At 48.6% G+C, this 13,927-nt stretch overlaps 1 protein-coding gene across 1 annotated transcript; it reads left to right on the top strand.

Moving 5' to 3' along the window:
* The first annotated feature begins 781 nt into the window (after positions 1–781).
* On the top strand, positions 782–4,526 carry HES3 (hes family bHLH transcription factor 3). Its single transcript, XM_033157030.1, has 4 exons — positions 782–907; positions 1,916–2,011; positions 2,832–2,913; positions 4,120–4,526. The coding sequence occupies exons 1-4, from the start codon at positions 791–793 to the stop codon at positions 4,524–4,526; spliced, it is 702 nt and encodes a 233-aa protein (XP_033012921.1). The 5' UTR covers positions 782–790.
* Positions 4,527–13,927: the final 9,401 nt, after the last annotated feature.

The following is a 13,927-nucleotide window of genomic DNA, read 5'->3' as shown; positions in this document are numbered from 1 at the left end:
GCCGAGAGACAGGTTCTTGTCTGACACTCCTCGAACCACAGCACCAGGAGGAGGAAGGGCTGGGGTGAGAACTGGAAGGGAGCATACAACCCCCAAGCCAACATTTTGTGACAACGCAATTCTATATTTCAGGTCATGAGTTAAACGGGCTGCGCTTAGGGCTGAAGCCTGATTCAGCTTTGGGTAGGCTGCTTTGCATAGGATTTGTCCCCCAACCTCAGTCCACTGTATTTGGATTAAGCAAGCGCCAGGATCCAAGTGCCACAATCAACTCACAATTATTTGGCCTGGGCGTTTTTACAGGAGACAAAACAATCCCTACTTTTTAACCTGGAAGGACCCATTAAAGCAGTCGTCCCTGGGGGCAAGCAAGTGCTTAACTGATCAACAAAGAGGTTCTGGGGTCCGTTTGGGCTTCCTTCTTGATCCTAGCTTGTTTGTGGGCTGTGTAGTTATTCCACTAAAATGGGAAAGCGCTTTGTACGTGCTCGAGGGACATTACAACGAGGAACAATTCACCAGGGTCGTGGGGTGGGTGTTGCTGCCTTCCACCAGCAAGCCCCTCTTCCTCGCCCCAAAGGCCTGGATGTTTCTAAGTAGGCAAGGCGCATTATGACAAATCTGTCCTTAAAGCAGGACCTGAAAGCCGTTTGATGCAGCAGGCAGATCCAAATGCCTGTATCCCGCCCTCCATCTCTCTGCAAGCCCCTACCCTCTCCTCCACACCCTCCACCTCTTCCCTCCCCTTTGGGGAGTGGGGAGGTTCCCCAGCCTGAATAGACCCATTGAAATGGAAAACGACTCCGGAGATAAAATGCCACCTCCTTGGTGCAGGGAGGGCAAAGGATGCAGGATGGGTACGGACCACAGACTGCAAGAGAGGAGGGCGCTCAATTCCTTCCGCAAGGTTGGTGGGTCTGATGCTACAGATGGGAGCAAAAGGACAGGGGGCAGCCTACCTGTCCCCCCTCCCCAGGGTGGAGGGAGAAAGGGGTCCCTTTGCCATATGTTTTTGCCCAGGGGTTAATGTGTTCCCAGGATCAGCATGGCACCTGTTTCCAATGCCAGGAATAGCTGGATATTCCCCTGAGCTTATACAGAGTGCAGGGAGAAACTTCAAAAAGCCAGCATATATCACCCAATAGTCAATATCTAGACAAAAAAAAAAAGATTGCTCTGACCTCAAAGCTCTTCACCACCCACCCACAATCTGCAGGTGTCTGGCAACTCTCTGTAGGCAGTAGGGGTCCCAGCAAAAAAATATGGGGGGCACAGAAAGGGGAAAGTTTAATTCTAGGTGGGCAAGTTGTGCCCCACATGTTAAGATCTCTGAAAGATAATTAATAGTCTGTGTTAATGGCAGACGTCCAGCCACAGGAGGCAGACAAGTGGGGAGAGTGAGATCCTTTATGGGGGGTGCTTGCCCCTCTGCCCCCCCCCCCGCACCACCTATGTCTTTATTCTGTGGTGGAAAGAATGCACTCTGTGTACACTCAGGAAGCCCTTCATCTCTTCTTGCTTCAGAAATTGGATACCTTTTTTAAAAATTGCATTTGAGACCAAAAAAAATTGTAGTAAGCAACTAATAATAATATGTAATAATATGGTATTTTGTGATATAATGTGGTTTAAGTTCCAGAGTTAAGCCCAGGTGTTGGATAAGGGATGCCTGGCTGATCCTTGAGAGGCAGTATGGTGTAGTGGTCAGAGTGTTGGACCTCTAAGCATTCTAATTCCCTTCCCTGCCATCAAGCTTGGGGACCAGTCCCTGCCTCTCAGCCTAACCTACCTCACAGAGTTGTTGTTTGTTGTTGTCGTTGTTGTTATCGTTGTTGTTGGGATTAAATTAGGAGGGGGGGAAGTGGGATTGAAATGTAATAAATAAATAAATCTCCCCCCCGGTGCATTTTCTCAGGTCTCCAAACCCCTCATGGAGAAGAGGAGACGAGCTCGTATCAACCTCTCCCTAGAGCAACTCAAAGCTCTGCTGGAAAAGAACTACTCCCACCAGGTGAGGCTCCCCTTTCCCTTGCATTTCCAGGAGAGAGAGGGGGGAGGAGCCAGTTTATCCCCACAGAAGGGGGTTACATTTTACTTTGAAAATGACAGAGGCAGGAGCGCAAAGGACCCCCTGCTCCTCTTCACCCTTCTCCGTCTTTTTACCTTTCTCATCACACCAATTTTGGAAGAACAGAGCAGCTCAGTGGCGGACCACTTGCTCGGCATGCAGAAGGGCCCCGATTTTAATCCCAAAAGGCATCTCCTGGTAGGACTGGGGATGTCTCCTGCCTGAAACCCTGGAGAGCCGCTGCTAGTCAGTGGGGACAATAACACACTAGATGCATCAATGGTCTAGCTTAGTATAGGGCTGACTCTGATGTTCGTAAATGCAGGATGGGGTGGGGGGGGGGTCGGGAGAAGGGAGAAGGGAGGCGCTTGGTACATCAGGGGACAGGTGGTGAGACTCCAGTACCCTTGCTTTGGAACCAGCAACGTTGAAATAGGGGTCCATCTCATCCCCCTGAAGTGTAGAGGTTAGAGTTCCAGACTAAAACCTCGATTCAAATCCCCACTCAGCCATGGAAAATCTACTTGGGTGACCTTGGGGGCTAGCCACTGGCTCTCAGCTTAACCCACCTCGCAGGGCTGCTGTGGGGATTAAATGAGTAGACATGGGATAGAAATGCAATAAATAAGTTACTTCCGTCCTTCGACCCAGCTAAGAGAGAAGACAACAGGGTTATGGGGGGATGTCATTCACTAAGGGCAGGGCAGGCAGAAACGACCCCAGTAACCCCTTGGCTTTCTTTGGTTTGGTGGGGAAATTGCAGATCCGGAAACGCAAGTTGGAGAAGGCAGATATCCTGGAGCTGAGCGTAAAGTACATGAAGAGCCTACAGCCCTCGGCCCAAGGTAAACCACCCAAATGAAACCATGGAACCCAATTAAGGAAGCATTGGTAGATTAACATTTTAGCTGACTGACACAGGGAAAAGCAACACCTCAAAAAAGATGGATTGCTTCAGCTATAATGCTACACACACTTGGGTCTAAGCCCCCTTGAGCTCAATGGAGCCTACTCCTAAGTAGGCATGCACAGGGTTGCCCTGTCCCTTGGGTTTCTAGAATGATGTATCAAAGAAGCCATAGTCTCAGAAGAGGCATTCTCTTTCTGCACACACAGAGGCAGAGGTGCTGCTTGCTGTCCACAGTTAGTAGCCATATTTTTTAAAATAAAAAATAGTTTTTTTTTTCATTTTTAAAAGTCTGCTGACTGATCATTCAAGGACACATTTTCATTAAAAAGACGTAGTTGATTAACTGACTAATTGACCAAACACTACAAGTGCTAGCAAATTGTAACTGATCATCAGACCACCACAGTTCTGAGCAAAAATAAAAAAGGAAGATGAGCTGGAGTCCTGGCAGAGCTGTTTTTACACAATCGGCTCTTGCAGGACACAAATTAATAGCGATCCTGTGGCTCCCCAGGTGTTATTGGGCTACAACTCCCGTCATTCTTGGCTATTAGCCATGTTGTCTTAGGCTACTGGGAGTTGCCTAAGACAGAGACGCCTGAAGGGCCACAGAGACGCCTGAAGGGCCACAGGTGAACCTTCACTGCCTCTAACAAGAACAGCTTCTGATCATTAACCTCTAGTGGTTCCCTAAGTGGGCAAGAACACACTCTATGGGACAGTGGGATTAACTGGGGGAAGGGGCAAGGGAGGGGGGCAGCACTGGAAATGTAAAATACTACCAGATTTTGGAAAGTTGGTATCACTGGATTAAGCTAATTAATTTTGTTGAATTAATGAAACCAATTAGTTTTAATTTGATTTTGAATCGATGCACAATTAATTGCTCCTGTTCTGAATTTTATTCTTCCTCAGTGGGTCGTGCAAACAGATATTCTGAATAATGCTTTGTATAGAGTAGGGGACACTGTGGGTGAGTTTATGGAACCAAGAGGGCGGTAGCCTGAAAAAGTTTGCGAGCCACTGGCTTAAGCCTTAAAGAGTGGCCATCTCCCCTATCTTGACTCCTGGAGCGCGAGTGGGACTGGGAGCGTGAGTGGCTCAGTCTCTATCCAACTTCCTGACTTCTTTCCTCCTCCAGGGGTGCCGCTGACCAAGAGCGCCGACTACCAGGCCGGTTTTCGGAGCTGCCTGCAAGGAGTGCGCCAGTTCCTGCTTCGCTCCGAAGCGGCCAGCGAAGCTTCCTGCTCCTCTTCCTTCCAGCTCCTGCACCAGCTTGCCCGAGTTCTGCCCATGGCCGCCGCCGGAGGCGTCTTCAGCACCACGGACAGCGACCCACAGGCGGCGCTCCCCAAAGCCCGGCTGGCCGCGCCGGGCAGCCCCAGGGGGCCGACGACGACTCCTCTCAGGAAAGCGAGGCCGCTGAAGGGCCGAGGGTGCGAGGCCGCCTTCCCCGCGGCGGGAGGCCGCAGCCAAGCGAGGAGCGACCGGGGCCAGAGCGGGCAGGCGCTCCCTGAGCGGAGCCAAGAGCTGTGGCGGCCTTGGTAAGAAACAGGTGCGCCCTGGCCGTGCGCTCTGGTGCTGCGTCCGCGTGCCAGCCTCCGCCTGCGCGCTAGGTTGGGACTTGCCATCCTATGTATATTTACATGAGAGTAAACCCCACTGATCTCCATGCCGCTTGCTCCCGAGGAAACACGCATGGGCTCCGTGTGTGGCACTCGCCCTAGAACGCTGTTGGCACCACGGTTTGCTTGAGGGACTGGGAGGGGGGCTTTGAAGACTGGCGGAGAGACTATTTCTCGAGTTCTATCAACGCTGTGGACTCACAAGGGATACTTAGCTCTTCCTTAAAATGCATAAACTGGGTGGTTCCGATCCAGACCCCAAAGGCCCAGAGTCCAGGTTCCAACTGAACCAAGCGTTTAGTTCCAACAACGACCTGGTCCTGTCTGAACTGAGCCCCCATTCTATGTTGGGCACCAGATTCTGGCGCTTTAAAAATCCTTCCTAGCCCCGTGCCCCTATTTTGTATTAAAATCGGGCGGGGAGACAACGCAAGAAAAACAAAACCTGTCAGAGAGAAAAAAAACGTTTTCACCATGGACAGAGAGGCAGTGGAAGAGAGGAGGCTTCACCTGTTGGATTCCTGCCCATTGCAAAGCTGTTAGAGGCGCATAGCCCCCTATATTGGGAGCAGGAGTTGATATGACAACCCCGTTTTCAATTTTTTGGAGGGGGAGTCAGGAAAATTGGGAGGGATGAACAGGGCAGTATGAAATTGCCAACTGAGGAGGGGAGTCGGTGGGGGGGACAACAGAAGAACTGGGGCTGGATTAAATTACCCTTGGGGTCCCTTCCAACTCTAGAATTCTATTATTCTATTATTCTTATGCCCTAAGGAGCCACAGGATTCAGCAAGGGACACTTTTACATGAAAGCAGCATTGCCGCCAGATAAGGGCCCGTTGGAGCTAGTTTTTTTTTTTAAAGGTTGGCAACCTCTGCAAAGGATCAGGCCCACCTCCTTTTTTTGTAGCTCTGTGCATTTCCCCTCAGAGGAAGGAAAATGTAGCTTTTACGACCTTGACTTTTATATCAATAGCTTCTGTTTCTTTTTTTAAACTGTTTCTTAATAAAACTAGTGTACAGCTACTTTAAAACAATGTAATAACTTTAATAACAATAATAAAAATAAAACTGCCTTACCCCAAACTTGGTGTGAGTGAGTCTCCTCTTTTCCACAGTTCAGAAGGCTAGAATCAGCTACTGGTGCATCCATCAACTTCCGGCCTAGGTCACTGCTTGGACCCTGCCACCTGTGAGATGTAGTGACAGCCCCCAACTTGGGTGGTTTTCAATGGAGGACCAGGCTATCATTTGCCACTAGCTTCCATGATGTCAGAGGCAGCATCCCAGATGCCAGTTGCTAGGGGGCTCAAGTGGGGAGACAGTTCCTGTTATGCTCAAGTCCTGCTTATGGACCTCCTTGGCCACTGTGAAAACAGGATGCTGGACTAGATGGGCATGATCCATCAGGGCTCTTCTTAAGACTGCGAACCCAGCCCCCAGAGAGGAGGGTGCTTGTTGCAACTCTGCATGAGTCACCATTGTAGGGTTTTCTTGTTTGCGCTTTCTAAAACTAATGTGTGATTTCCCCTGTGCTATCTACTTCTCAGCCTGTGGCCAGTGCCTACAAAATGGAAAGGAGCTCACAGTTTCCCCTGTGAACAGACACCATCGAGTTTAAAGCCTTTTGCAAACTAAGCATACTTGGGATCAGTTGCATTACCCAGAGAGCAATCCTCTCATTTTCTTCCCCCATCCTTCCTTCACCTTACATTGATGAGAAAGAGAGCAATCCCCAGCCTGCACAATTGTCCCCAGTCCTTATTCCAGGCGGAGAAGGAAGAAACCCACCAAAAATTGCTGTGGAACGTGTTGAAATGGCCACATTGAAAGGGTCAGGAGTTAGAGTTGATTCCTTGTCTGTCACAGCAGCCTGAATCATGGGAGGTGAAGCTTATTCCTGAGTGCCAAAAATAAAGGAAGAGAGGAAACCTTCCCTTGCCCATTTGAGGCTCCCTGTGGGGCTTTTTTATATGAGGTGCTAATTACGGTTAAGATTGAGGGGGATTTACAAAGGGCACTTGGAGATGGTTGCTGATTAACTAGGTCATTCAGTCAGCACCTGAAGCCATTAAGGATCATTTGACTCAGAGGGTCTGTTGCATTTCCCATCCTGCTTTCAGAGGCTTCTCTTTGGAGAATATGGCTGGCTGCTGTGAACAAATGCTGTTGAACTAATTGGGCCCTTGGCTTGGTCTAGTTAGGACTCACACGAGGTCCTTAAGAGCTCATATACCAGGGGAGGGGCTGTATCTTCATGCATACGAAAGAACCTCAAGAGTGTTAGACTGCTCAGCCAGGAAGTGGGTTCCTTTACCTTTTGGAAGATTCGTGGGCTTCTGTTAGGCGGGTATTAACACCCCCAACTTTCTATGACTGCCTCAAACTCAAGGAATTTGGTTGGGTGCCTGTGATGCCCTTGCCAACCACTAGGTGGGAGTGACTCCATGCAAAGTTCCAGCTGTTTGCCAAACGAGAAGCACATTAAAAATCAAGGAACCTTTTCCTTCGTTTCCCCAGTCTTAATGCTACTACTAAGCCAGGGGTCAGAAAACTTTTCCAGCAGGGGGCCGGTCCACTGTCGCTCAGACCTTGTGGGGCGGGGGCGGACGATATTTTGGGGGAAAAAGAACGAATTCCTATGCCCCACAAATAACCCAGAGATGCATTTTAAATAAAAACACACATTCTACTCATGAAAAAGCACACTGATTCCCGGACTGTCCGTGGGTTGGATTTAGAAGGTGATTGGGCCGGATCCGGCCCCCAGGCCTTAGTTTTCCTACCCATGTACTAAGCTATGCTTAGCAGCAGCGGCTAAAGCCCCCACTCTTCGCAGCAGCGGCTAAAGCCCCCACTCTTCTCTCCTTCCGTTCTGCTGCTGGGAACCAGATTTCACAACCCTGCAGCTGCAGAAAGGAAAGAGGATCAGAGACTGGGCAATGTGTTTCTTTTACACCAGATGGGGTTGGGCTCCCCGAAGCCCCAGCGTAGCCCTTGGTAAGAGATTATGTGAGTTGCAGTCCAGCAACATCCAGTCCAGCAGTCCAGCAGTCCACAGGCTCTCCACCTTCGATGAAGACGTTTAAACAGCATGGGGGAGCCTCGAGGGACATCCATAGGTTAATGGGCCAATGCATTGGACAGCAGTCCACTGGGCCCCTTCAGGAAAGACCAGAACTAACACCAAGCTTCAGGTAGGTAGCCGTGTTGGTCTGAAGCAGTCTATATATATATGTGTGTGTGTGTGTGTGTGATGTCCAGTAGCACCTTAGAGACTTTAGCACCAAGCTGTGCTCCTCATCCAAATCCTGGTCACATTTGGATAAGGTGAGCCTGAAAAATCTCAAGAGGAAGACAGAAAATCACAGGAGGGGAGAGTGCTCTCGTGCTTAAATCCTGCCTGCTGCTTTCCCTCAGGCATCTGGTCTGCCACTGTGAGAACAGGATGCTGGAATAGATGGGCAATTGGCCTGATCCTGCAGGCTGCTTTTGTGCTCATGAAGCTTTTGTCTTACTGCCAGAATGACTCAATGAAAATCAGGTCCAAGAAAAAGAAAACGTCCAATTCTCAAAAAAAGGAGAAAAAAAGAGGGGCTACTTTGCATTGGTAAATTCAGACAAGCAGGCATTTTTACATATTCGCCAGAATATCCAACTGGAAGGAAAATCTGATAAGGTGGGACCTTTTAATGCTGGATACCATCACAGGAGAGCAAATGGGCCGGTTTAATTTTTGATAATAATTTTGTGCATCATTCCGATGTTCTGCCCCCTGCAACCAACATTTGGGTGGCCTGCAAGTAGGCTGGTTCCCTGGACATAAACCAAAGACTGTCCTTGTGGCAGTTTCACAAATGGTTTCTTAGGTTTTGGAACTCATTGCCACCAGAGATGGTGACTGCCACTAGCTTTGATGGATGTTAAAGAGGATTGGACCATTAGATGAAGGAGATTGGCATGCTGGCATACCCTCCAACGTTATGCTGATGAAAATAGGAATGTCAATAATAATAATTTTATTATTTATACCCCTCCCATCTGACTGGGCTGCCCCAGCCACTCTGGGCAGCTTCAGATGTCTTCTAAAGTTTGTATAGTTACTTATCTCCTTGGCGGGGGAGGGGGGGTGTTCCCTAACTCCACACCCTCCAACATTTCTCTGATGAAAATAGGGACGTCCTAAGGAAAAGTGGGACATTCCGGGATCAAATCAGAAACCAGGATGGCTTCTGTAAACCCGGGACTGTCGCTGGAATATAGGGACACTTGGAGGGTCTGTGCTGATTATGGCTTTTGTTGTCTAGTCCCCCTTCAGTAATTTGAAGAGATGTAGCTTACACACACACACACACACACACACACACACACACACACACACCGGTCTTTTTTCCAAGCTAAAAATCCTCAGGATGTTAGATTAGACCAATATTCACTAACCTACTGTCCTCCCGAGGTTTTGGACCACAAATCCCATCAGCCCCTGCCAGAATGGGGAGGGGCCATAGCTCAATGTTAGAGCATCTGCCAGTGCCTTGCTTTCATAAGGTCTCAAGTTCAATTCCCAAAAGCTCCAGGCAGGGTTGGGCGAGCCTCCCTGCCTGAAATCCTGGAGAGCCACTGCCAATCAGTTTACAGTACTAAGCAAGATGGACCAATTGTCTGACTTGGTAAAATGCACTTCCTATGTATTTCTGTGTGTTCCTTTTTTGGACTACAACTCCCATGAGCCCCAGCCATTTTTGACTACAACTTCATGCTTGCTGAAGGTGATGGGAGATGTAGTCCAAAACATCTGGAGGGCACCAGGTTGGATTAGATACGCTTGCCCTTCGGGTGGTGGTGGTGGGTTTTTTTTTTGTAACCAAAAAGAAGACCAATGAGGTTTAGAGACAAAGAAAATAACAGGCGGGTTTTTGTTTTCATTTTTAATTTGGTCTTTAAGAGAAAGGAACCCTCAAAGTGGTTGGAAAAAAAGAGCAAACTACAAACAGTTTGGAAAAACCCGATGAATAAAACTTTTCTTTTTTTCAAATCTGGTTTCAAGACAAATCCAGACACAAATCAGAAAGTTTGTCTTTGCACAGCGTGGAACGTCACCAAGAGAAAGGGACAGAACACAAAACAGAAATGGGAGTTTTTTTTCAGAGCAGGCCGAGAGAAGCCTCAACGCTGGAATAAACACTCCCCACCCCCACCCAGTGGTCCTCTAGCAGTAGAAAGGTATTGCCTGGTTGGGCCTATGAATTTTAGCAGCCATTATAGTATTCTTTATTAAGGGTGCCAAGGTGGTGGGTTTTTTCTTCTTCTTTAAAAAAAGTATTATTTCCCAAAAGGTCAGTAAAAACATGGGATCTTTTTTTCTGAGATACGGTGACCCTCCCAACAGGTTTGGAAAAGTATTGCCTCGTGACACTACAAAGAGTTAAAAAGATACAGTACGACAAAAGGGTTAAGCATCTCATCTTGCCCACCCTACCTCTTACCTGACTGCTTTTTGCAAAAAAGAAATCCAATAGGCTCATCAACTGGGCTATCGATATTCATCAGATATTACCAGCATCGTTATTGTCAAACCCTTAAAAGGCACAACATCCATAATATATTTGTGGGGAGGTGGAATATCAAGTGGTTGGAATAATAATAATATTAATAAAAACAGCGCCCCAGAAGTCTGTTGGTCACGCCACAGCGACCAAGAAGTCTGTTGGTCACACCACAGAGAGCCACAGCTGGTTTCCTGGCCAACATCTTTTTCCCTGTGGGGGGAGGCAGTTTTGTTCCAAAGGTGCAACCTCTACAAGTAGCCTTCAAATGATTAGTGCTCCTTAGGCCTTTTTTTTCTTCCCTTTTGCCCCAGAGATGGAACAGTCCCTCCTTTGGACATTCAATGGCAGACGCAGCGAAAGAGCCCCTTTCTGGAAACCACAACCCAAACTGACTGATCTCCTCTCAGCAACTGGCATCCTTCTCCCCCTTGCGAACCCACAATGGCGGGGGGGGGGACACCCCACCCTGTGGCCTGTGCGAGAACAAACTGCACTTGAGATGAAGTGAGGGACCATCACAACTCCTACCCTTTTTCGACAACGGGAGCTGCTGCACCGGTTCAGACGCGAGTTAGCAACTGTAAGCATGAGGACTAGAAGCATGCTTTTTCGGCGCTGCTGTTGTTTTTCAATAAAAGGAAGAAAAGCCGGGGGGAAAGATGTGCACTGAGCAGTTCTGGGCCCTGGTACCTGCCTTTTGAGATGTCCTGCCCTGATCCCGACCCCCTCTTTGTGGGTTTCATAGTGATGGGGTGAGGGGAATAAATCTGCTACAATGATTAAAACAGTACACGTTTCAAAGTGCAACCACCCCCACCCCACCCCACCAGATGTTTTCGAACCCTCCACACACCCCCACACCACAAATACAGGCATGCATATGAGGAAAATACTCATCCTGCTAAAGGCCCCATATTTATTCTTAAAAGCGCTGGGGAATAAATTGTGAATGATGCTAACCTACATTTTGGAAAGCTGTCTCCAGATTTGGCACCCAAGACAGGAGACCATCCTAAAACAGACTGGGGTAGGGGGTGGTGGGGTGGGGGCACTTGAACCAATGCATCAACTCTCCACTCCACATTGTTTTCTTTTTCAAGTTGTGGACCATACAATGGCAAGCAGGCAAGCCGTTGTTCATTCCTGTATCTCTCAAACATTTGTATTGTTATATGTAATAGCAACTGCATTGCTGTGTTATGTTTAATTTCAACTTCGTCGCATTGTCTTTCTTTATTTCTTCACTCCTTGTATGTTACTGAAATGTATGTCCTTTCTTAAATAATCAAAAAATCGAAAAGGAAAAAATAAGGAACACCCAACATGTTTCAGTGAGATGAGAATGTTCCTCCACAGCACAGGATTACAGCTCTGATATCAAGGCAGCATCTGCCTCGGATGTGTGGGGATGCTCAAATTTCCGGCATCCTAAAGTGGTACAGCCTGCTCTCCGCCTCTAGACTCTATCATCTCATTCTGCTCTGCTTGCAAAAGGTCCCAGGTCCAATCCTGGCAGCATCTCCAAGTGGGGTGCAGAGAATGTCCCCTATGCCTGAAACCCTGGAAGAACCATTGCTGCCACTCAGTGTGGACAATATACTGAGTGAGATGAACCAGTTTGGTCTCAGCACAAAGCAGCGTCCTAGGTGTAGATCTGCCCAGCGAAGGGATGACAACAGCCATGGACAATGTGGGTTGATTTTCAAAAGCGGTGTGCAAATTTTGAAGAGGGAGGAAAAGGGGAACCTCATATTTCTGCCTGCTCTTCGGCAGCTAAAAGGCACAGATCCCCCCCATTTCTGCTGCTCCAGGGAGTAGGGCCTGCACCATGGGATGATGATGATGATAATAATAATAATAATAATAATAATAATAATAATAATATACCCTGCCCATCTGGCTGGGTTTCCCCAGCCACTCTGGGCGGCTCCCAACAGATTCTTATTAACAATAATAATAAACCTCAAACATTAAAAACTTCCCTAAACAGGGCTGCCTTCAGATGTCTTCTAAAAGTCAGAAAGTTGTTTATTTCCTTGACATCTGATGGGAGGGCATTCCACAGGGCAGGCGCCACTACTGAGAAGGCTCTCTGCCTAGTTCCCTGTAGCTTCACTTTTCGTCATGAGGGAACCGGCAGAAGGCCCTCGGAGCTGGACCTCAGTGTCCAGGCTGAACGATGGGGTTGGAGACGCTCCTTCAAATGACGAGAAAGGAGATTCTGATGAAGAACGTTCTGACGGCAAGAGATGTTTGACAGTGGAATGGACAACCTCAGAAGGTGGTGGACTCTCCTTCCTTGGAGGTTTCTAAGCAGAGGTTGGATGGCTACCTGTCATGGATTCTCTAGCTGTGGTTCCTGCACCGCAGGGGGTTGCACTAGATTGGACTTGAAACGGTGGCAAATCCAGCCATTAGCTGAACGTAAACAAAGCACCGAATCTGGTTTTATCTTAGGTCAGGGAAGCCTCTCTCGTGACTCCATTGGGAGAACCTCCTGCCCCAGAGGGAGACTGTGCAACTGAAGACTGTGCAACTGAAAGCCAAAATGTTGAAGACTCTACAAATACTAACTCCCTCCCTCCCCTCCGTTCTCCACTTGCCCTCATTCCTTTCCCGGGCATCTATTTCCCTAAAGCAAACCTTTTCATCTCCCCTGCTACCAAGACAACATCACACACACAGTCGTGCACACGAGACAGAACTCAAGCAGGAAACTTTGTGCTGACCCTAATGGTCATAACATTCACTTGCCCCATGCTTAACTGGAAAAGTGACAGTGGCCAGGGGTTCAAAGCAGCCTGAAAGAGAGGCCCAGTCTCCCCACCCTGTCATCATATAATGTGCTTTCAAATAAATAACTGGGAGTGAACTCTTGGCGGTTTATTTTTGCTGCTGGGGCCAGCTGAACTTCCACTACCCACCAGTTGATTTTCAGGTTCAAAGAGCAGCATGGGGCTGTTTACAAAGGGGCTTTCAAACAGCCCTGTGCTGCGCTTTGAAGTCCCGACAACCAACTGGGCCTTCAAAGCACAGTGGCATAGTGATGGCAGGTGGGCAGCTGCTCCTGCCAGTCAAATTTGGCCCACCAGGAGGATGGGTTGCAGCTTTGGCCTCCAACCCTGTGCCTGCTGTGCTTTTTCGCCCCTGGAGAAACGCCTATTGCAGGGAGTTGGACTAGATGACCCTAGAATCATAAAGCAGAGTTTCTACCTGCAATCTGCTGCTTCAGATCAGACCAGAGGCAGCAAATCAACCCATGGTGTGGGTGGCAGAGCTTTGGCACTGGAAGGGGGGGAAGCTCCAAATGCCAACATATGCCTAGCAGCCAGTTTAACCAACAGTTTCTTCTCTCTCCTTGCCTATCAGCTGCCAGGCTAGATTCCACAGGGGCCTCATCCTGCAACACCCTACAGCTCAGGGGATGGGGCATATCAGCATGGAGCTTTGCACCTGCCTCAAACCCTTTGCTTGTGCAGTGGTATCATGGACAAATGGAACACAAACACACAGCTCTTGTCCCGCAAACCAGGACTGATGGAGGAAAGGGGAACACAGACTGCTTTGCCACCCTGCCAACAGCCCCCTCCGAGAAATTCGGCGACACCCCACCCCACCCCCACCCCCTCTTGCAAGCCTGTAGCTTTCGTCAGCAGCCTCACCCAGGGGACGCATCGCGGGGTCATTTGATACAGAAAACTCATGCATAACTTTACATTGTCTTAGAAAGTACCAGGTGCGGGGCATGGGATTATTAAAAAAATGGAAAATTCCT

The sequence above is a fragment of the Lacerta agilis genome, chromosome 8 (genome assembly GCF_009819535.1).
Source record: "Lacerta agilis isolate rLacAgi1 chromosome 8, rLacAgi1.pri, whole genome shotgun sequence".
In the NCBI taxonomy this organism is placed as follows: Eukaryota; Metazoa; Chordata; class Lepidosauria; order Squamata; family Lacertidae; genus Lacerta; species Lacerta agilis.
This window is presented reverse-complemented; position numbering and strand designations above follow the sequence as displayed.

Coding starts and splice junctions, on each gene's coding strand:
- HES3 (XM_033157030.1), top strand. CDS start 791: ATGGAAAACGACTCCGGAGATAAAATGCCACCTCCTTGGTGCAGGGAG. Junction 908..1,915: donor CGCTCAATTCCTTCCGCAAG/GTTGGTGGGTCT, acceptor GCATTTTCTCAG/GTCTCCAAACCCCTCATGGA. Junction 2,012..2,831: donor AAAAGAACTACTCCCACCAG/GTGAGGCTCCCC, acceptor GGGAAATTGCAG/ATCCGGAAACGCAAGTTGGA.